Below are 25,790 nucleotides of genomic sequence, written 5' to 3'. Positions count from 1 at the left end.
AAATACTTCTCTTTTTACGCACTATTCTTTTGAGGTTTGCAAAGATCTAGCAGTCACTAAAGGCTAGATCTGGAAAATATGGTGGGTGGCAAAGGAATTAGGAAACGTTGGAGACACAATTAAGCCAATTTTACCATCGTTTCCATCAGATTGTGACATGTTGCTTAAATACTTTTATTTATCTTTTTTAATTTAATTTTTTCTTTATTTCCTGACTGATTCGGTCCAATAACAGCATGTAATGTTAATTTTTAATAGCTATGCTTTTATCAACATAGTCATTTTTTTAACACCCTTTAACAATCAACAATCTGGCTAATGGGCAATTAGTTCATTTTATGATTTTCATTATACGTTCCGCTAAAGATCGGTTCAGTAAGTGATCTCCTATACAAACATGTAATCTAAAAATTACTTTGATGACTTGTAGCGACTGCTACAACCCTTTAGGCTACCACGCATTCACCTACATCAAAGCGAAAGGTTGGCAATGCTGGTGGATTGGTAGCATGCGGTTCCCGGCTGTAAAAGACCACCACCAACTTTTTATTCAACCAGTGTTTTCAGTTCTCGTGTGTGTTCTCCTGTTTGGACAAATAATCGACAACGGATTTGGTATCGATAGTCATACATTCCGACCGACCAGATAAACAGTCCTATAGACTATTCTATCTTACTTGCGTGTCTATTAATTATACCAGATGTAGTATACATTTTAATCTACGCATTTGACTGACATCGGAGAGACTAGTTTGGCGAGTGGATTTGTGCGCAGTATCATAAGTATATATTGCCACAATAGTGATTATTAACAGTCACACTAATGATACAGCTGTATATAAGAGGTATAGTAATGAGTCAAAGATATTACCCTGACGAATACTTGAATATATTGCAGATAGTTCAGTGTCTTCGTACGCCTTGTTTCACAATAAACTGTCTACGTGTAAGGTACGATTTTAGTAGCTGGAAGTAGGTGGGATAGTTTGGAGCTTTAGTTTGACATCCAGTACTGTACTTATTTTAGTTATTTGATGACCAGTCCATGAACTATTGTTCCGGAAACAAAACTGATGCTCTGGAATAGTATTTCCTCAACAACTATATATCACAGGTAACAGAGTTGTAAGATGAAAGGAGGTCTTCTGATTTTTTCCGTGTTTCCAGAATCATAATAATTTGGGCCACTGGGTGCTCCAAATGCTAGAGAAGTAGTAAAGCCGTAATATGGCGTTAAATATAAATGCTATTAACTTCAAAAAAATTTTTAATGGAACAATTTAATTAACTTAAAATTCGAAGGCCATAATTTTGCTAATGGACATATCAGTTTGATGTGCTAATGTTATTTATTGAATGCTAAACAAACAGCTGGACACCCATTTAATACAACCTATAAAAGAAGTAATTTAACAATATTATTTAAAACTGTAATAACTGTACCGTAATTTTTATTTAGTATTAAATTATGAGCAACAGTAAAATTGTTTATTTAATATTCACAAATGGATAGCGGAAATTATATTAATGTCTTCTTTATGACCATAACATAGTTGACAACAGACCCCAATTTAGTGCCAAAAGCTGGACACCCTATCTTGTAATAAAACCCTCGAGGAAAATGTCATTAAGTATTCATTATTACCCTTGAATTTGGCTATTGAATTTTTAAAAATGTAATAAAGATGTGTATCATGTTGGAGAGCTTGATAATATTATAACTGATAGTGAATATTCGAAATTTTTTTTATTATATATATACAACATATTGACATATACAACAAGTTTTTTAGGATGTTTATGAAAAAAAATCACTTTGAAAGTATGAAAAAATTGAAATTGCTTTTCCCCAACACAGTTTAAAACTTGTTATTTTCATAGGTTATTTTCATTTAGAGTGAGATTTTTTTAAAACGGTAATTCACGGATTTCACTTAAATGGCGTACTAAGCCTTCCTCTAAAACTGTTTCAAAAACTTTACAGAGATCGATATAGCACTATAAAAATCAAACTCAAACTGTTTTTGATACTCTGAACTTTTATTATGAAAATGTTTAAGTGCTTTAAATGTGTATAAATTAACATTACACACTAGGAGGCCAATGAGGTATTTAATGAATAAAATTATTAATTTCCTTTGTATTCAATAAAATATTATTTATAGAGGATGGACAAAATAATATGAATACTTGACATATACACGAGTTATTTATTGATAAATTGTGTGATAGTATTGAGTTATCATTTGGTTTTAAAAGAACTGAAATTTTTTGCGAAATAAATTCGTAGAGTTGCCGAATAGCTTTCAACAGAATGTCGTCCCACTTTTCTGCCAACATATCTGTCAATTGCGTCAATGTTGTTGGATATGAAAATGTACTACTCATTCTCTGCTACAAAAACACCACATAATGACTCAATTATGTTGAGGACTGGCCATTATGCTGGCCAGGAAAGATGTTTCCTGATATTCTGTTATTCTTCAAACCAATTTTGTCTATGATCTGTATATATCTTCTATTTTGTTAAGCAGGCTAACCAAGATATGAGAGATATTTAAACTCTCATCCTCAGAGGCTAAGACTAAACTTATAGGATAATTTATTTTAAAGTACCCTCCGACTGAGAACATAAATAACTACTAATGATTCATTAATATACTTTTATACAGACGATACTTAGATAGAGTTCTTTGCGTGATTGCGGTTAGACGGGAAGCTCGCTGTCAAACACGAAGAACAACCGATTTTCCAGAAATTAGTGGGATAACGTATTGAATTTCAAATTTGTATCGATAAAATTTCAGATTAATGTTAATACTATGCGATTATTTTAATTTAAAATATTATATAAACAACTGTTTTAGAAACAATATCATTTTATAAGGGGAAGGCGAATATTTTTGGTTCTAATTTAATCTGAATTAATGAATATAAATATTTTGCTTTTATTTCTTACTAACAAGATTATCCTAAGTTTAAATAACTCTCGCGAAATATTTTGTTATATAGGGTGTCCTATCTACTCAAAATCTACTTAATATTTCAATTAGATAAAAAAACAGTTAGTTTTTAAAATTCAATTAATTATTCGCTACATACTTTTTTCATATTCCACAAATGCAGCTGAAGGCATAGGCTTTTGATTTGAAATAACCCAATTAAAATAAATCTAGTGGAGTTAAGTTACCTAATCTATGAGGTAAATTATGATCATCGATAATATACTTAAATGTGTCACAAAGTATTTGGCATATTGTATGGTTTTGTTGAAACCACGTATCATTCAATCCCATTTCGCTAGAAAAATAACAGTTTTATGTAAAGATATTGAACACCCTGGTTTTTCAATAAGCCTGAAAAAAATTCATTAATGTCAGCAGTCTAAAATAAGTCCAAAACAATGACGCGTTTTTGTTATTCATAATTACATGTGGGTTCTTTGAAACTTATTAAGTATCGAAGGCAACATGGTGCAAATGAGATTTTGATTGAAAAACATTCATTATTTCTGAAATATTGTTTAACATTGATACTGTAAGACACATTTTTGACTTATTTACCCTAAATTGTCACATGTCAAACTTTTTTTTTATTATTCACAATTGGGATACAGAGGTTTCTCAGTTTGGTCCACTAAGAAGGAATGGGTAAACTGTCATCACCAGTCTCTTTAATTTTATTTCTATGTCTATTCAATTTCTATATTATTATAAAGAACTAGTAGCAGAAAAGAAGGCCTTCTTAATGGGCCAAAGCCTGTTTTCCTGCCCCTGCTGGTCTTTCAGGATTCGCAAACATCTCTGTAATATAATGTATTTATAATTTGTTGGCTATTTTAGGGAGCATCTTTGGCGAGGTTATCAGCTAATTCGTTACCGGGTATGCCGTTGAGTCTGGGGATCCAGACGAATACGATGCTGTTTTGTCGAGAGATAGCCAGACAGCATAATTCAAGAATTAGCACCAGCAATGGATGTGAGGAATATACATTATCGATAGTTTGCAGTGAGTTTCGCTAGTCTCAATAATGAAGAATTGTCTGCCATATTTTAACAAAATGCAGAAACTTATTAGCTGTTAGAAGAAGTTTAAGTCGAAGTCTTGTCTTATTCATTGATTGATATGTTACTTCTCTCAAATTCTTTTACGTACCGTCCTTAACAATGTTTTAAATTTATTTATTTATTATTTATTCGCTTGTCTAGATATTTGTTTTGTCTTGAAGTTGGTTTTGTCATTAATTTGATTTATTTATTTTTAAATTATAAGCATTACAGCTGTTATTGATTTGTTCACTTATTTTTTTTGAGTTTCTTCTTGGTTTTTTTTGATGGAGATACAATGTAATCAATATTAATCAATCGAAATTTTCTTTGGGTATTGCCAACACATAGCAAACGCACAAATGGCGGTAAATTAAAATCTTTTGTAATTATTAAGACGTCTTTATCTACTTCTAAATAGAATATAACGGCAGTAAATCCATATGTAAAGATCTTTTGTTAAAAAATTTAGTAATTTGTCGGTAATCATTATTTTTTCTTTCTAACGGAATTTTTGCGTGTGAAAAATAGCACGTCTTTTCAATATTCGACTAATTTATATAATTTTGAAATTTGAATCGAAATAATTAACAATAGCCGTAAAGAAGTTAAGTCTGGTGTATACTGTAGGATAGGACTTTTTGTTTAATAGTTTCTATATACGTTTTCACAGACATTATAAAATGGGCCTATATGTTAAAATGTTGAAAATCATTTTGTCGTGGTTTTAATTCTCAGATTCAAACATACTAATTTATAAAACAAATAACAAATCAGCTACAATTGGGAAAATGACAATCGTTTGTTAATATTATGAGACATTAAAATACAGAGACGAATCTACTGGGATATGCTATGCCGGTGGAAAAAAAATGCTGTAATTAGTTCCATCATCTGGATCTGATCCAATACGGTTAATAGTTTCTGGGATAAGAAATGATTCTAATTATTTCTTGGTCAACATTGAAAAATATAATAATTGTTTCCGTAATGACGTAACAGTCAAACTTGTATCAGAAATAACTTAACAAAATGTTAGACAATTGCAGATACAAAAATAAATTTATCACTTACTATGAGTGCTATTTCCACTACCAGATACCGGTCATCAATTAAATATTTATTTTATAGACAATTCGGATGCGGAATTTGATAAGGCTTGTGCTCACATCCAAATAGTGAAGCGAACTATTGTCTAAGAACTATAAACTTCTCTTCATCACAACAATGATTTGTGAATGATCATACCGGACAGTCATAATATCGTCACCAAACCTGACAAAACACATGCAGGTGAGCACGCGAGGAGGTTTAATTCACCGACAATCGACAGTGTCTTCCGGATAAAATTGGCAAGATAGATGTTGATAAAGTTCACTGGGTGATCTAGTTAGCATTCCTTCCAACCTTTCGATACCATTGTTGTAGTACGATTTATCCTTTGCTTCAAAATAGGCCTCAGTTCATTGTCTTGGTGAAACAGCACTTTTTCTTCAAATGCGGCCGTTTTCCGGCTATTTCGTCCTTCAAACGTTTCAATAATACTATGTAATAGTCGCTGTTGATATTACTTCTTTTTTCAAGGTAGTCAATGAAAATTATTCTATGAGCATTTTAAAATACAGACGCCATAAATTTGCCAGCCAACTGTTCTTCTGCGGGTTCATCGTGAATAGTCCACTCGGACGACCGTCGATTGGACTTCGGAGTGAAATGATGGAGTCATGTTTCATCCATTGTCACATATGGATGCAAAAACTCGGGTTTATTACCCTTGACCATCTTCAAACACTGCTTCAAATAATCAATTCGTCGTTGTTTTTGGTCAAAAGTAAGTTCGCGCTGCACACTTTTGCACAGGGCTTTCTCATACCCAAATAGATAGATGTGTACTCACCTGCATGTGTTTTGTCAGGTTTGGTGACGATATTATGACTGTCTGGTGGCATCCCATCAAATGCTACTTTTAACTATTTTGACTAAATCATTGTTGTGATGAAGAGAAATTTGTAGTTCTTAGACAATAGTTCGCTTCACTATTTGGATGTGAGCACAAGGCTTATCAAATTCCGCATCCGAATTGTCTATAAAATAAATATTTAATTGATGACCGGTACCTGGTAGTGGAAATAGCACTCATAGTAAGTGATAAATTTATTTTTGTATCTGCAATTGTTTAACATTTTGTTAAGTTATTTCTGATACAAGTTTGACCGTTACGTCATTACGGAAACAATTATTATATTTTTCAATGTTGACCAAGAAATAATAACTGTTAACCATATTGGATCTAATGATGGAACTAATTACAGCACTTTTCTTTTTCCACCGGCATGAGAGATATGGACTATCGACATCTTACAATATTGGCTCTGCTTCTAACTTGGGCCAAAATTGTAAAATGGTCTTATGTATTAGCGATTTCGTTCCAATTCACATTCCAAGTATTATTCGGCATGCTAATTATATTGCCGATTGTCAAATTGCATTATCTCTTATAGTTTCCGAGATATGGGCAATCGAAATTTTACACCTTAGACTCTGTTTCTAACTTGCATTGCATTCTAATTGGCATAGCGAATCCCAGTAGATTCGTCCCCGCATTTTAATGTCTCATAATATTAACAAACGATTGTCATTTCCCCAATTGTAGCTGATTTGTCAATGATATGATATACACGTTCAGTTGATATCTTCAGAGTGTCTGTTATTTCATTCAATATTAATTTACGGTTGTTCAAAATAATTTTGTTGATTATTTTAATATTTTCGTCGGTAACAACCTCTTTTGGTCGTCCACTGCGTTCACCGTCTTCGGTGCCGATTTTACCACATCTAAACTTGGCATACCAATCCTTGATGGTTGGTTTTCCTGGAGCAGTGTCCGAAAACTCGGCATCAAGTTAAGTGCTTGCTTGAACTGTATGTTTTCCCTTCAAAAAGCACTATTTTATCAACACGCGAAATTCCTTTTTATCCATTTTTTTTTGACAATAACAAAAGTTCCTTCACTCAAAATATTATAAATCATTTATACACGCATCTTTTGACGGTTAGGGCTAACTAAAGAACGTATGCATTTAATTCTAGTAGCACCATCTATGTGTGCCGGGGACTTTTCAATTGAAATGTTATTACGACATATTTGCTCGATTGTTTTCGATATAATAAAATGGATGAATGTAGATCTAACCTATTATTCTATCATACATTTTTTCTGATACTTCATACGATAAAAAGGCATTTAGTAAATCGCATTCGCCGAGATTCTTTCGATCAATGACCGGCCGCCCTAAATTGGCAGAGATGACTGTTTCGAGGGTTACGAACGGCACGGCATGGTCGAAAATCTTCCACATTATTGTCAACAAACGAAATTGACATCTGAAATTAAGTCGCTTTGTTGTGGACCTCGGCCGACAGTAATAGGCTGGAAGTTCAACCTCTTCGAATATTCAACATTCAACAATAAAAGATTGGTCGATAACTATGTGGTCAAGGTTTTTCTTTTATTATTAAAGTTATAGCGCACGAAAACTGGCCCAAATCACGAATTACTGAACATATATCGAAATAAAAACATGTTTTTATACCACCCCATATTTTTTCACAACGTGAAAGTATTTTCGCGATACTGTTATTATTGGATTTACATACAAGGTTGTGCCTTTCTATATACGTTAGCAGTTTGAATTCGTTGCTTCACCTTGTTAGGTTTAATCTTATATTTGAGATAGCTCTTTATACTTTTGATTATTAAAAGTGGTTATTGAAATGGTTCTTCATTTCGTTATTCGACAACTATTACAATCTGAGCCTCTGGGTGTGTTCTTTGTTGTTCACCGTCTAAAACATTTCACCTCACCACCATCCTAAAGAAGTGAAAACTGTTGCAGCTTGTCTGCCTAGGCATATTACTTATTGTCCGTAGATGTCACTTTCTTCTCTCGTACATCTGTACTTGCCCTCGAATATATTTTTCGCGAAGGATTCTCAAATCCTCAACATCTGTATCAGCGAATATATCAGTATCACCGGCGGTCTGTGGTCGGTCATGATTGTAGAGCTGCATGAAAAACTTCTCCTATTGCTCTATACGCATCGTTAGCAGATTATACTCACCACTTAATCTGATGAAACGTGTAATACTTCTGATGGAGGTAAGACCATTTGCAGATGATTTAATAACAACTGAACAGTTAGTAAACCTATAATAAATCTTAAAGAGATGGAACTGATACAAGAGAATATTGAATAATAATAAATAATAGCAAAGTGCAAGTTATGGTGATGGGAGAGCCAGAAGTAATAAATATCATAAATAATGGTAATAATATTGATATTGTAAAAATAGAAAGTAAATACAAAGAAGGTATTTATGACCATATATATTTTTTTTCTGTTTTTTCTTATGTAAAGTTTATTAAGTAGATTATTTTAAAGTTCTTTAATATTTAGTAGGTCTCCCAAAATATATTTTTGGAAGTACATAGGGAATTAAAGTGAAAAATACGTATGCACTTTTTCCTTTTTGTCCGAAGATGATGTTATGCAATTCGTAAATTAGTTGCTGTCTTATCAGTTTATACGACTACATAACTAACGCGCCCGCGTTGCCCCATTTCTGGAAACTTTCTCAGTTTAATCTTGGTGTACTGTCTGCATTATCTGGTTTTACTATCCGGCTATTCCATCATGATTTTAGTCAGTTGTCGAGATCGAGACCAGCGTAATGAAGGAAGTTTCGCTTAAGACATTCAGGGAATACTTCAAGGAATACAAAGAAAATTACGAAATCAATATATATATATATATATATATATATATATATATATATATATATATATATATATATACAAGGGACTGATAAAATAGGGATTGACACAATTTATTGCTTTTTATTGCTACACTTTCCGTGAAAATAAAGCAAAGTGTATGTCTTGCTCAGTTTGCATGCCAGGTTTTGTAGCGATTTGTTCTGCGATGGTAAAACAAGCGATTGGTGAAATTTGTGATCTCTCAGATTTTGTTTAACATTTCACGAGCCACAGTAACGACGGTAATGATAGATTAATCATATTTCAAATTGTCTTTGTCATTGTTCCTGTCATATGATCCGGACTGCCTACTTCCTACAGTCAAGTGTGGGGGTTTTATTATGATTAGGGCCGAAATAACATGGTATTCATGTCGTCGTCTCACTCACACTACTGGCCGGATTACTCCGCATGAATATTTCAATGTTCGCAATGATGAAGTTTTTATATTGAGAATATTGTTTCCAAGTACCACCATATTCCAAGATGTTAATGCGCCTATACACACAGCCAAAGTGATTCAATCTTGGTTAGAGAAACAACAGAGTACCATCAAACATCTTCTCTGGTCAGCACATGTTTATGGGGAGTCCTAGAGTAAAAGGGAAGGAGGTTGAAATCAACATCTCCAACGTTATTGATGCAATTGGCTGATGTTTTGGAACAAGAATGGAATAACATTCTGTTAAAAACTATTGCAGCTGCTTTACATCCAAATATAAGCTCAATACCTATTTAATAACCTTATTGATAATAAATCTTATTGATAATAAATCTTATTGTAAAAATCTTAAAAATTTGACGTATATGGACGTATATGATGATTACGAAAAACAAACATATTTATAAATTGAAAATTTTATTCATCAATATAATATTTGTATATATATTTTAATTCACCTTTTTTTAATCACCTGTGTATTAAAATTTCCATCCTCATCGAAAAGAACTTGCACATGCTCCCATTTCCATGCAATATAGAGTATATAACACCCAATATTCTCTTTGGACCTCTTTTAATAACTGTTTTATGTCTTTCAAAACAGCTGCCGATTTTGGGCTAACATCCAGTATCATGTGATATTTGTACGACCATCTTTAAATCAATAAACCAGTTAGTCATAAGTTTGATATATAGTCGGATTGATATAAGGTCATTTCAAAATAATTAAAAAATTATTATTAAGTAACGTGGTTTTCTGAATAATCAGCTTTAGTAAGAGAAACAGAAAATTATATTGAGCAGTACATGACGCAAGAGTTATAACTTGAATTATTCATGCTATGCTACTATTTTAGACGAATACGTAAAGGCTCATTTTAAATTTAAAGTAAAATCGATACTTTATTTCTCATCAACAATGGAAATAAGATTAACGAATAACATCGGCATTGAGCTATTCAGGCAGCTGTCTTTTTTCTCAGAAACTACACCACTGTATCTCAATTATATTATGTACTAAGAAATGTTTTTGCTGTGATTCCTAATAAGAACTAGTTTAAAAAAATGAAAAAAATATTAAGTTCTCGTTAAATTTATGTATGACATAAATTAAAACTCCTGAACGTAGATTGCTGACAAATTTCAATTATAATAGGTTGAGGAGAAAGTAATTTCGATTCTTTTCATGTTTTTCGAGGCCAATTTATTTATATACATTTTAAACATAAACCAAGTGTTTTTTAGCCTTTTTTGAAGAAAACTTTTTATTATTATAGGAAATCTACAGAGACTGGAACAAAATGTAATCGAAACAGACAAAGTCGGTTCTATATGATGAATTCAATACAACTACCTAACCAATCTTTCTAAATTGTGGTCTAATGTTGTATTGATGGAAGACACTTCATTGAATAAGTTACTTTAAAATCATCTATTTATTAGAAAAAATTAAAATTGCTTTTTCCTACCTTATATATGACTTGTTTAATTAGTACTTAGATATTAAATAAGTTTTAATAAATGCAGTGTTACTTTACCTTTACAGTAGGAAATATACGACCACTAATTGTAATATAAACTGGAACGAAAGTTGCATAAAGCAGGGTTAAATTTGCACCAGCTGCTTTATTCAAACGAAATGGTAGCATGCATTTTTGAATGGAAAGAATAACTGCCACTGGTAAAAGTTAATTTTATCCATTAGGTTTTTTCTTGGTTGAAGATTTATGATGTTAGAAGGTGGTTGTTTGTTGTTCATTTATATTTAAAATATTAAAATGTATTTTGTATAGTAATTTTCATTACTGGTCGTAAATATAGATTATTTAAATAATTGAAACAGGTCCATGAAGATCAGTTTTAATAGCTCTGTGGTCAATTTATTGGTCTTATTTTATCGTTAGAAGCTTATAGACACTACGCCCCTTCATAGTAGCTTCATTTAGGTCATCCATGCATAAGAGATGGCCTAGTTTAATCAAGTATTTGTAATTAATTTTAATGCTAAAGAAAAAAAAATATCGCCAATGAGTATGTCTTTTGTAGGAGTAAGTAAAAGTGTGATGATGATATTCGTATCAATATGATAGAGTTTCAAAATATGAGCCAACCTGTCATTAAGTATAAAATAAAATGTTATTTGCAGGCCATCGCATCTCTAGTATGGTTGCAATAATAGGGCTCTTGACGCAGTGGTGATTCATCTTATTGCCAATGCTTGCCGTAATTACTTCTATAAACTATCGGTAGAGAAGTAATTGCATGATATATCTGGGCCTTGATGCGCGTGGTTCGCCTATATCTCTTAATATTTATAAACTATAGCATAGCCTAATACTTTCCTTCGGGAGAGTGAAAATACATTTTGGCTAAATCTGTAATAGGATGAAATTTATTAAATTTAAAAACATGCCAATTGTCCACCACCAATATTCTTTATAAATAATTACCCCTGTCGATGTAGATATATGGTGTTCATTTACGCATATCCAAAAAAATATATTAATCAAATTTCAGATTACCAGAATTAACTTTTGTATAAATGACACCCATTGAGATCTTGTAAATCATATATTCAATCATGATCTTGTAAAAATTATTAAAACTAACATTATACGCTATGTTACACGAAAAAAACTTCATCAACGTGTCAATCTAGTCATTGTGTGAAAACTAACGTAGAATATCTTCAAAGATCTTATTATAAAAGTAAGCTAGATTATTGATTTTGCGGTATATTGCATACATTGGATAACGTTTAGCTAGTATTTACGCTAGTTCCACACCTACGTAAGATGTGGATATAAAATTATTGAATGATATCTTTTTAAATAAATATTTGACGATTGAACAGGTATCTAGAATAACAGTAACAATAGTAAATGAAAAAGTCTATGAAGATGAAAAGGTATTTTCAGTTAAGTTCTTTGATGTAGCACAAGCCTTCGATAAGGTATGAGATGGCGGCCTTATTCATTAGCTATAGAAAATATTAGTAAAATAACAAACTGAACTATTTATTTCTTACATTACAGCTAGAGTGTTTATTTTCAACCAAGAGGAAGCCTACTCTACTACTCTAAAGAAGCTAAAGTAGGTGTACCACAAGGAAATGTATGGGGGCCAATTCTTTACCTTCTTCTTATTCTTAATTTATATATGTGATATACTATAAATGGTGAATATCGCGTCGGCTTGCTGGTGACATTGTGATTCTTGCTGTCGGAAATAATAGCGAATAAGTCATACGAAAATGACAATATACAAGCAGGTGACAATATAAATAATTGGACCCAAACTTGGAAAATTAAAATAAACGAAAGTAAATCTGTGCATTTGCAGTTCATTTATAATCAGACCGCGCAAGCACCAATTACAATAAATAATACTATATCATTCCATATAGTAACAATGCTACACTTCACGGGGACCAGATATTAAACCGGGCGCAGAGAGTGACGCCCCCAAGGCCCCAGTCTAACCGAAGGGGCTGTGGCCTAAAAATCTGGGACCGTCTGTTATTTGCAATCCCCACCGTATATAAGAGGACTACAGAAATACCACCGTGGCGCTACGCACATATACGATAAAGATACGGGAGGCTTTTCTGGATAGCATCATCTTTTCCGCCAGGTCTATACTGAAAGCTACCCTAATCATTTGGCTGTCTACACGGATGGATCTAAGTGAAGAAATTATATAGGAGAAGCGTTTAAATCTGAATTTGCAGAGGGGTATTTTCAACTTCCCTCCTAGACTAGTGTTTTCGCTGCTGAACTATTAGCAAATTATACAAAGCCTTATTGTCCATTCAAAATAAGCCAGATAGTATACCTATAGTAATATTCACGGACTCCAAGGGCTCCCTGGAGAGTTAGTTGTTCCCTCAGAAACGAGCGGATGGGTCACCCTTTGGTAGAGAGGATCAGGAAACTCCATAATACCCATAACAAGAAACGGTACAAATATCCTTTTGGTTCCCTATCATAGGGGGAATCGCGGGTAATGAGAGAGTAGACTACCTTGCGGAAGAGGATTTAGCCCGATTGAGTTCTCTTCTTTTGAAGAGTGATATAAAGTCTCATTGTTAAACCCCTTTTAGAAATCTAGACCAATTACACTGGGACCTACTAACAAACAATAAATTGTGGGAAATCAAGAAAGACTTTTATCAAAGTCCCAATATTCGAGATATAGGAAGACATAAATTGAGCGTCTTCTTTCGACTAAGAATAGATCATTGCAGACTTATCCATGAACATTTGCTAAAAGATGAAATACCTCCTGTGAGTAACGAGTGTCAAACCTCATTGAGTTTAAGATATTTACCAATTGAATGCCGCATGTACAGACTTCTCAGACAGCGACTTGGAATCGCAGACACCATGGAACATTTGATCCAACTAACAAATCTGAATGAACTAATCAACTACCTAGCAGGCGCGGGTACACTCCAGATTATCTAGCCTTATGGAAATTATATTAAGTTTGTTTATGTCATGGTATATCATGATGTTAACTGCACTGTCTGCTTATATAATTTTATTGTAATAATTGTAATCGTTTTTATATACTGATTTATTATCATTCTTATTAATTGTTATTAAATTTCTACTCGGTCTTAAATAAATCAGGAGGCTGATGGGCCATTAAAAAAAAACAACGTTAAGTATGTTGGAATGAATCTTGATGTAAAACCTCGCGGGAAGGAATCATGTAAAAAAAAGGAATGGAAAGAACTGGAGTTAAAATATACGAAAATGTGTTCGTTAATTGTATGAAAATTACTATTATCAGTACATAATAAATTAATATTGTACAAGCAAGTATCGAAATTGACATGCGGAATTCAATTATGGGGATATTCTGCGAAAACTAATATAAATTCAATTCAAGTTTTCCAGAATAAAGTTCTAGTAAATAACAGGTCAATTGAAAAGTCTCCGGTCTGACACATATGTTTTTTAGTTAGGCCTAATCCTCCTAAGACGCGTGTATAAATTTGATAGCTGTCGGATTACTGCGAATTATAGCATTTTGAGTGAAACAACTTTTTGTTAATATATTGCTTTTTGAGGGAAAAAATACAGTTGAAGCAAAAACTTGGCTTGGTGCCGAGTTTCTGGCTACTGCACCCGGAAAATCATCCATCAAGGATTGGTATGCCAAGTTTAGACGTGGTGAAATGAGCACCGAAGACGGTGAACGCAGTGGACGTCCAAAAGAGAAAGAAGTGTACGCTCTAAAGATATCAACTGAACGTGTACATAATATTATTCACGAATATTTGGGTATGAGAAAGCTCTATGCAAAGTGGGTGCCGCGCGAGCTCACTTTTGACCAAAAACAACGACGAGTTGATGATTCGGAGCAGTGCTTGAAGATGATCAAGCATAATAAACCCGAGTTTTTGCATCGATATGTGACAATTGATGAAACATGGCTCTATAATTTCACTCCAAAGACCAATCGGTAGTCATCTGAGTGAAATGCACACGATGAACCCGCTCCAAAGCGTGGGAAAACGCAACCGTCGACTGGCTGGTTATGAGATCTGTATTTTGGGATGCGCATGGAATAATTTCCATTGACTACCTTGAAAAAGGAAGGACCATCAGCAGATACTATTACATAGTATTATTGGACCGTTTGGAGGGCAAAATCACGGCATTTGAAGAAAAAGAAAGTGCTGCTTCACCAAGACAATGCACCGTGTGACAAGTCAGTGGAAACGATGGCAAGAATACATGAATTGGATTTCAAATTGCTTAGTCGTCCACCGTATTCGCCAGATCTGGCTCACAGTGAGTATCACCTGTTATCAGATCTCAAATGAATGTTTGCTGTAAAGAAATTTTCGTCGAAAAAAGAGCTGGTCGCCGAAACTGAGGCCCATTTTGAAGCAAAGGACAAATCGTACTACAAAAATGGTATCGAAAAATTGGAGGGTCCCGATAATCAGTGTATCACCCTTGAAGGGAATTATGTTGAATAAGAAAAATTAATTTTACCAAAAAAATGTGTTTTACTATATTAGGCCGGGCACTTTTCAATTGACCTGTTATTGTAGGTGCACCGATATACTATAGGGCTGATTGATTACTTACACTAAGGCCTTCAGTTAATAATGTTAATACCTAAACACTATTACTCCAGAGACTAAGATAGGGCCAATGTACAGCTAGATTTAAATTATTGTAACGAAAAATTGTAGATTAGTCGGCAACTACTAGCAACAATGTAATTAATAAATTTAAAAAGTTTTTTAATCTACCAACTTGATCTAAAGTGAATGATTTTTGGGCATATAAAGATTTAAAATAGTGACTTACTTTCCAGGATTAACATTAAAGGTTTTCCCATGGATTCCATGATATATGGCTGCTATGGACCATGCCACACCGATACCCAAGAAAACATTGACTGCATTGCTTCCGGTGACGTTGCCCACACTGGCATCTGCGTGTTTATCGTGAATGGCCGCAACCTTACTTGCAAAGGTATCTGAAAGGAAAATCATATATTTATAACTTTATGAATTTTGTAATAATACGAGGCAGTACAACTTTTTTTTAAATTAATGGGAATGATATTCACTGAAGAAATAAATATTAGAAGATTTATAATCTTCCACCATTTATCTTTCATTAATTTTACTAATATACAGTTACACCCATTAACATTATTAGTTAAATTTATTTTTATTTTGATAGATATAACAATAAAGAAGTATAGGTAGTATAAGAAGAATACACATTATATAATGAAGTATTCTGCAATTTTTATTAAATCTAAAGTCGTAACGGGGCATCATAACCTAAAGAATTATGAATATTTGGTTATTGAAATTAGAGAACATATTTCTTCTCTATCTGTCACAATTATTGACTTATTTTATTACTCCATATAATTACTACCTATTTCGAATGAATTATGTGATATGTGTAAAAAATGATTGTAATGTAATGTAATGTAAAAAAATGTAAAAATTGATTCGATATGTGTAAAATTGAACTAAAAAATTATTCCCTTTTATGTAAGTTGATAGCGAATAATGGTTTATATTTCCAATATTTAGAAAGTACTAGAAAGAAAAGGGACAAGTTAATGAAATTCATATTTTGTTTTAAGTTTTTTTGCTGTTATTCGCTATACGAGATTCAGAACATTTGCAAATTAGAAAATTGGTTTTTTACACAACGTTGGCCAGATAGGAATGTCTTCATAAACAGACAATGTTCACAATAGAACCACGTGGATGAGGTCATCATTGTAAATAGTGACTACTACAGAATGATGATAAACGATTTATTTTGGTCGAATTCTACGATATACGCGTGAACAACATCGTGGTTCTGGTAAAATGGCACGATGTGTTATACTGCTGACGCAACGGTCAATATTCAGCATGAAGGATTTAAGGAAACACTTTCACAGAGCTAATGTAAGTTGCACTGATGCCCTTAAGGTCAAAATAGTGCAGACTACCGTTCAACTTCAGCTGGATCTACGCGGCATGGCCATTGAAAATTGAGTAACTTGTATCAATCAGAAGCTGGCGGATATTTGAATGATGTTATATTCCGTTCATGATCTAATTGATGGGCATTTGAAGAAAAGAAGAAAATTTAGTTAACGCTTCATACTAATTCATACAAAACTTGTTTCATTCCATTTCAACATCGATCTTACTTATTCAAAACACTATATCATACCGAAAAATTACGAATATTAATTATTAACGTATTAGATGTTTGCATATATATTAATCAGCGAAATCTATTGGTGAAAATGGGAAGTATCAATGTAAAATACTGTCATAGAATAAAGAAATTTAGAAGTGAAAGTTATATGGAAAACTCTGGTCCCACGTTTAAGCTTTTCGGAATCCCCGTAACGCGGCCGAATGTAAATGAAAAATACAACAGCTCTATGTGGGTTTCTCTCTCGTTCGGCCTAGGCATTAATAATTCTAACCTAAACAGTTAACGGCCATTTTTAGGTGATATAATTTGTATTGTCTATTTACGTCAAGTTTTTCGGCATGCGTTTTTATATATATCTGACAATTACTTTAGATTATTCTGTGTATTTTAATTTATTAGTGTAATAAAGAGAAAATCTTAAGGGGATCTCTCATGATCTCCTATGTAGGTCTAGGAAAGTTTGTAATCATTTTAAAGATGAAGACTATAGACCAAAATGTGGAAAGCCATGGCTGAAACAAGATGTAATTCCTACTAGTAATTTAAATAGTAAGAATTTTGTTAACTAATAATCATTTATTATTAGTTTAATATTAGTTAAGTAATAATATTTATTGAGATTCTTTACGTTTACTACAAGACAAGGAACATATGCCCCCAATGGCAACATTAAATCAGATGAGTTTTTTGAGGCTGATAAGTATATAGGCGATTCTTCTACCCCAACAAGACCCAGAGGTAATTATATAATAAGAAACTTATGTTTATTTTTAGAGAATGGAGGTTCTAACTTGAAATTTTTATGTTCATTTACAGATAACTCAGCCTGTCCCATCAGTTTCGTTTGAGGTTGGATGAAAAACTAATGGCTTTATTCTTATTGAAATTCAGTGGCAGAGGATATAAACTGTTATCGAAGATACTCTGCTTGCCTTCTAGAAGATCATTAATGCAGATACTGAATAAGGTTCCTTTTTGCTGCTGGAGTAGTAACCTCTAATTTTGGCCCTTAGTTCAGAAACTTGACTGTATAGACCGAACTGCAGTTGTCATATTTGATAAAGTGTACCTCGATTTAGTTAGATTGTTAGTTTAGTTGATTCTAAAACATAATACAACAGACCCATTAATAGTTATGTTATCTTTTTATTTGTTTGTTTTAATTATTAGAGAGAAGATAATATCAGTGGATTACGTGTTTTATATCAATGTCTTTATGGTCAAGGAAAATTAATGTAATTGTAATATCTCAATAAAATATATTTACTTTTTTATTTTCCCAGTAAAATTAAAACAAATACATTTTTAAATTTCCCGCTTAATTTTTTAAAATTCCCGCTAAATATTTTTAAATTTCCCGCCGTAACTAACTGTCATACGGCGCATGCGTAAGCGACCTCACACGGGGTTTCCGAGCGTAACTTAGAACCAATTCTAATATAGGAGGTGCGCTTCTAAGTTTCTTTATTCTATGAATACTGTTGAACAAAGTAACCTAAATATTATAATCGATGATTTTGACATTTCTTGATATGAAATAACAGTTTTACATTTAATATAAACGAGTTATTTATTGTGTACTGTACTCTGTGATTAGTTATGGATGCTCAAAATTCAATTTTCGGTTTTTGTTACTTTTGTTATTTGATATGAAGAAATCTGTTGAAGTTGATCAATCACTTCTGGAAACTTGAAGACGCTGACCCATCATATTCCAATTGTCGGTTTTAGTTTCAACGATTTCAAAGTGGCGGTTTTAATGTTGATGGCAAAGAACGGCCTGGAGGACCAAAAATATATCGCAGATAACGACTAGCAGTAGTGAGTAATAGATGTAAAGTCACCCTCTTGTATAATAATGCTCAGTAAGAAGATTTGTGGATACTGTGTTTGATACATTGTTTCAGCTCGAGTATAATAGGATGGTGCCTTCTGATTACCGCTTGATTAGATCGACAAATCATAGATTGTAAAAATGCGCGAAAATGGATCAATCGTTAAGGACTGTCAAACTGACACCGTTCTTTCGACATGGTACTCACAGAGAAATAGGGATTTAAGTTTATAGGAAATTTTGGAGAAATGTTTCGCGACGTTCAACATCTAGATGTCGCTACTTTTAACTTATTACTTGTTTTAATTACTCTGCTAGGACCTGCGACGAGATATGGTAGGTTCACTTCGTTATTATTTTGCGTTTAATGTTCGCACGCCATTTTCAGTGTGCCTAACGTAAGGAACAGTGCTTTTTTATAACATTTAGAGATTAAGTTATTAGTTTATTAGTATATATAAGTCTGTAGCACAATAAGTAAAGTGAATTCTCGATATAGGTGTTGTGTACACAAATGCACAGATAGTAAAGAAATGCAGAATCGTTTTCCTTCGAGGAAGTATTTGTATTTGGCATGTTTTGAAGTTCTATTTTGGGGTAAGTTAATTCAAATTAATAATCATATAATTTTTTTTTCATACCTCGGTCAAACGTACGTACTTATGGAAGAAAGTTAAACATTTAGTCCCTGTAAGAAATACACCCGCGTCTTCTATAACGGCGGGAGGAAAGAATTTCTTATGCGCATTTATACTTGTAACTAGGGACTATATTCTGTCGCTACAACAAATTGTTTACCGCTGTCATTTTAACGTTGCTACCTCTAACCTTAAAAATAATCATCATTGTTGTTTTGAATGTTGTTAATAAGGTACTGTCGACCGGCTATGAAAAAAAAAATCGTATACACCACACGGGCCAAAAGTTGAAATATCGGTACTGTTCGTTATGATTCCGAGCAGGGTCGAAAATTCAACTTTCGGCCCTTGTAGTGATTTTTTAATTTTATATATTAATACCCTTCTGAAAGCAGATATGCAAATGGAGATATATTTTTATTCTTGGATCACTTATTTGATAGTTGCAACTCCACTAAAATTATAGCTACTGAGTGTAAACCTTATAAGAGAGGATTAATGATGTTCAATACACTAGTAATTTTAGTGCAAAGCGATTCAGGACTTAAATTGTGATTAAATTTTATTGCCCAAGTAAGAAAAAATTTGTTAAGGAGTCATCAATTAAAAATTTAATAACTACCTTTAGGAATTCATTTCATTAAAGAAACAAAAATGTGTAATTATCCGAATAAATATATTGGTTTAAGGCTACTTAACTAAGATAGTTTGGAATTTTTTTTGTATCTATTGGAGCTCATGGATTCAGGAATGTACATCATTTAGCTAGTATGTTTGATAAATCATTTAAAGTGCTCATCATAAGTTAATTTTTTTTCATCTTATTCGCTTTTAGGAAATTGTAAAGAGGATAAACATGAGGGCCCTCTAGATTATTTACATTTGATATTAACGAGGGATGTATTACCAGTAATTACCAAAAATATTTTTTGTCAAAAATGTACTTAAAAAACCTTAAATTATACACTATATAATGATCTTCCCGATAGAATGTTAAAGATAAAAGATGCGCCATATAATTTTGGATAAAACAGGTAAACTTAATATTACCACGGAAAGACTCAAACTTTGCTATCAGTATAATGAAACAAAAAGACCGAACTAATAGATCCTGGGAAACTGATGGCACTAAACAAATATGAAAAAGGGAAAAGACAGAAGAGACAATGTTGATTTGTTCCAAAGTCCACTGAAGTTCTTTGTTTATGATTTTATATATTATATATTATATATTTATTTAATTGATTGGATTTTATAGAATAATTTCATTCCGTCCAAAGAATACAAATTTTGTGACATACAAAAAATTATATTACGAACAAAACAAATCTAATTTATTGCTCTAGGTAGGTTAAATAAGGTTTTTATATATTTTAATTCAGTTATTACAGCGATTATTATGTACATATTTTATTTTAAAGGTTTTTTTTGTGTTTATAGTGAGTTCCTTATTTATTTTTTGAAATCAGTTCAATATTTTTTGTTAAAAATATGTTTTTATAAATATAATAGATCTGTTTTCCTTTTTTCTCCTCTACACGAAAGGATATTTTTCCATCATTGATCCCATTTATATCAGATCACGTTCTCACCAGCCATCGGTTAGATAATGATGTAAGATCGGAAAACGCCAGACTGAGATGCCAATGAAAAGGAAGAACAATCGACAACCAGAGAAAGAGATACGTTTCACCTCTCGATCCGAAACGTGGTACGTTCATTGGCCGAGAACACTTTGAAACCTTTCCAAGTTTTTCGGATTTCGGAAGGGGTCAGGGAGGTCAGGAGGGGGTGATATGGCGTCGGGCGGGTGAAACGAGGAGGGTGGAGATAAATTTCGCGGATCTGTCTGGCGACTCACAAAGTTCCAGCAGCGGTAATATATGGTAAGTGAACTGAGCGAACCGAATGATGATACAATACGAAGATTAGACTTGTTATTTCAAGTTAAAACTGTTTTCTATAGAGAGAAACTTTTATTATATTATATATGTGCTTTGTAAATGAAAAAAAAGTTAAACTACAGTATGGTCTTGAGTGTTATTTGGCATGTTCTTAATTTATTCTTCAATATTTTTGTTATTAATTGGTTTAAATGATGAAACAAAAGAACTCAAATTAGAGTATAAAAAAGTATTGGTGATGCGGAAGAAAATAATTTTAGAAGTTGCACGGCAGTGAACTGAACTTCAAAATTTAATTGTTCAGTTGTCTTGAGGGGTACATTTAGTTGAATTCGTTTCTTCAATTCTTCAGCAAATCCTTCCCAGTCTGTTCTTTTGTTTGTTAACGTTGGGCTTCTTTATTTTCTTATTATATTTTTGCTCAACGTCAGAATGAATCACTGGCGTATGATCTGAACTTAGCTTAAAATTTTCTTCGACTTTTATATAGTTGGATGTTATGTTTCTTACTGTGAAGAAATCTAATAGGTCTGGGGTTTTCTCTTCTTCTGCTTTATGCAGTTCATTGCCCTTAATTGGTGTCATTCTGGACCCCCATCTTGATTTTTTTTGCATTGAAATCACCCTCAATTATAAATTTTTATCCCAGGTTGCTTAGGACATTTAAGTTTTTAAAATTTTATCTTGAAGGACAATAAATTGCGGCTATTGTAATCTTGTCTCTGCTTGATTTAATAGTTACTGGTGTTATCTGATTTTCTACTGTACTCAGCCCGGGTTCTTGATGGTGGGAAATGTTCTTTTTCATTATTATTGCACTTCCTCCTCTCGCGGTGTTAGCGGGATGTATAGTATGATTAAATGTATATACCTAAATTTTATAAAGGATTCTTTTGTTAAATAGATTTTTGATATTAGGCAAATATCTATTTTTTGCATATCTAGAAATACTTGTATGTTAGCGTGATGTTGTTGGATTCCATTAGCATTCAAAATTGCTATTCGGATATCTCTATTTGCCATTTCGGGTTTTTGGGGCCACAGGCCTAATGTTATTCATTTCTAGTTCTTCACTCCATTCGGAAAAATATTCCATAATTTTTTCTTGTCTGTCCAGATTTTATATTAGTTTAAGTAGCAATTCGTTGGTGGTTGTTTCATCTTCCTTTGTGTCTCTTTGGTTATTTTGACTGATACTTTAGGCATAAGTCAGTTCACCATTAACGTTGTTATATTTTTTCGGTTGTTTCTTTTGAGTCATTGTTCCTTGAGGTTTAACTTGAGCTACTCTATTTCTCCTCTCTTGTAGTGTTTTAGTAACTACACATCCACTCTGTAGTGATATGTTTACCTGAACATATTACACATTTAACATCATCCGACATGATTATAGGACATAATGGATATTAGAGTAAGATTTAGAATAAGACTAACTAATAAAGATAATATTTTACATAGGAGATCACCTAATGAAATGATTTTTCTACATATAATGTATATAATATGAATATAAGAAATGTTTTTTTGCGCACTGTGTCAATTATTGAACTACTAAGAGTAATCATAAAAAATTACACCACATTACGACAAGGCGGGCATTAAGAGTATCACAGCTCTATTGGTGGATTTACTATCATTATGTATAAGATTTTCGAACTATATACTATGTGTTTTAATAAAAGCCGCCATCGGTTCAGTTAAACTTGTCATTCCTTTACTCAATCAAAAGTTATTTTACTTTGAAAATAGAGATTCCAGAAGTTTATCAGAAAAACAGTTTTTGACAAATACAAAAGGCTTGGTACCAAAAAAAGCTCATTATTTGTGTTCCACGAAACCGTATTAATGAATTAATAGTAAAACATTTTAATGACCACATATTTTATTTGTGATTCAAAGTAATATTTACAACCGTTGAAAAGCTTTTAACTTACAGCAATAGTGTGCGAAAAAATTGTATTTCAAACTAATTGTCGCCAAAGAAGGCTGTGCTAAGTAGTTGGTGGTATTGGAAAAGAATTATTCCTTATAATTTACTCAATGTTCACTATTCCTTCAACTCTCAACAATTAGTGTTATCGAATATATTAATATGAAAGATGTTGTCTTCCATCACGACAACAATTTTAATACATCTGCCGTATAGTCCAGATATTGCCTCATCATATATCAGATATATCCTCCCAAGTTTTATTTAATTCATTCATTATCATCAAATTGGCACAATTTATTAATATATTATTATTAGTGGTTATCGACTAACTTACAATTTGTCGTTACAGTGAGTTAAAACTAAGTACTTATCTAGGAAGGTTTATTGAACCTTTTTTTAGTTTCTAATAAAGCAAAATAAAAGATAGTGACCCTTTTCACTGTTTTTACCATTTAGATTCATTTTCTTCTGAATCACCAATATTTTTTATACTCTAATTTTAGTTCTTTGTTTTATTTTTGATATGTTCCTTCCAACGAAGTTTTGCATCAAAATTCACCCCAAGGTACTTCTAACATGTCACATGCATGAGTAGTTAAAGAACAGAATACAAAAAACTGCCTTGTGGTATACCTGCTTTCTTACATTGTTGAGTAAGCTTCTTGTTGTTTAACTCTAAACATCCTCATTGAGATGCAGGAGTTTAAGAGTCCTTTTGCCAGAAAAATTAAAAAAAAACGTTTTCCCTAACCGATTATTATCAATGAATGTATAGTAAGTTTATTTAAATCTATTTATAGAAATAAGATATAATACACTTGTTATAGTGTCTGAACATATCATATTTTATGGTACAACATAAATCATGTTCAGTTATAGTTTGTATTGTCTTTACGAAACTTCTACGAAATAATTACCACTAAAACTATGAATGATTGATGACTTTTCTTTCGGAAAACTAAACTAGACTAAATGGATTTTGTTATTTATTAATATGTGATGATTTTATTACTAACTATAATATGATAAATTTGCTTTTAACTTAGGTGAATAAACTGTACTAGAAGTTATATCGTTGAATATACATTAGTGTTTATATTCCAGATATAATAATTAATATATAAGAGGGGGCTGTAAATCTAATAAATGTAATAATAAGCTAGGTATTGTAACAATCCTTCTTTAAATTTACCAATTTCAGCGTTTGTTTTGGCTTCACGGAAAACTGAAAAAACAAACATAAAGTAAGGACGCTAGAAATCCATTATGTAATATGCGATCTAAAGAAAAGGAAACGTTTAAAACCAGACATCAATTTATAAATAGATCAAAATATACAGTATCCACTGCTTGCTAAACTATTTTGACTTTATTTCCTAGAAATTTGAAATTAATATTATTATAAGTAGAAATTGATGTTCTACTAAAATGAACTCTACTATACAAGAAAAGTAAAAATTGATCAATTTTGGGAAGAGGATGGAGAGAATGGTTTTAAAATCTTGCAGAAGAAAGAAATCTTGTAATTATAGACATATAAACATGCAAGTGATAGAACTTAACTAACGCTAGAATTTTTTATAATTTCAGAGTTAGATTACGATTTTTTACAAAAAGAAAGACAAATAAAGAGACAGAAGAGATAAAGAATTAGGAATTATAGGGTATAAAGAACAAAATTAGAGACAGAAAACTAGGACCAGGATAAAATAGCGCCGGAGATCTTTTGGCATAAAATGTAGTTGAAAGAACTGAGATATAATTGTAAATTTACAATAAAGTACCAGAAGAATAACAAAGCCCACAAGTTTGACAAATGGCACTTATTGTCCTAATTTCTGAAAATTCAGACAAACGACGATATGTCCAGCTATGAAAATCTATAAACATATAATAGAAAATTGCCCAAATTTAGCAAGTGATAAAAAGCCGCAGAATTCGCAGCGAGCTCCGAAAAGGAAGAAGTACTTAAAACCATATATTCAACCTAAGACAAATAGTAAACAAGGACGACACAAACAACACACACAACACACAACAAAAATATAAGTATAAAGAAAATACTTATACACATTACAAAGTAATATAGAACATTAACAGATACGTTATAAATGAATAAAATATGAAATATTAGATGGAGACTGTAATAAAAGGCATGTTATACTCTCCGATGCCCATTCTACCATCAAAATGCCATCAAACCGTGCATTCTGGACCTTTATGTTACAGACGTGGAGGACATTAACGCCTTTTATATACCAAATAGCACTCTTTCATACGCTCAAGTTCACTTGATGCCTTTCATTTACGTATAAAAACATTATAAATCAAAAAGTCGTGTCGCGTTAGAGAGGAAACGATTTTATAATTTTCTATATGGTTATGTTTAAATATATAGGGTTATTTGCTTTATATAAACTAGTGATTGTCAAACTGTGGTTGAAATTCGACAACAATTTATTAACTCCCT

The 25,790-nt window shown here is 32.3% G+C and overlaps 1 protein-coding gene and 1 long non-coding RNA gene across 3 annotated transcripts in view; one reads left to right on the top strand and one right to left on the bottom strand.

The window, feature by feature from the left end:
- The window catches only part of Calx (sodium/calcium exchanger 3), a 330,536-nt gene that overhangs the window by 5,836 nt on the left and 298,910 nt on the right, over window positions 1-25,790 (bottom strand). For both annotated transcript variants that reach the window (XM_076412607.1, XM_076412606.1), the window contains exon 6: window positions 15,638-15,809. In XM_076412607.1, the coding sequence (XP_076268722.1) occupies window positions 15,638-15,809 (172 nt within the window). The remainder of the gene's footprint in view (window positions 1-15,637; window positions 15,810-25,790) is intronic.
- LOC143200511 (uncharacterized) lies at window positions 590-1,735 on the top strand. Its single transcript, XR_013006738.1, has 3 exons — window positions 590-845; window positions 899-1,114; window positions 1,168-1,735. It is a non-coding gene; the product is annotated as an uncharacterized LOC143200511 (long non-coding RNA).

The sequence above is a fragment of the Rhynchophorus ferrugineus genome, unplaced genomic scaffold (genome assembly GCF_030347505.1).
Source record: "Rhynchophorus ferrugineus isolate W39M unplaced genomic scaffold, kcgeb_rfMv2 rfM8, whole genome shotgun sequence".
Classification (NCBI taxonomy): domain Eukaryota; kingdom Metazoa; phylum Arthropoda; class Insecta; order Coleoptera; family Curculionidae; genus Rhynchophorus; species Rhynchophorus ferrugineus.
Note: the sequence above shows the minus strand (reverse complement) of the source record. Positions and strands in the feature narration are given on the sequence as shown.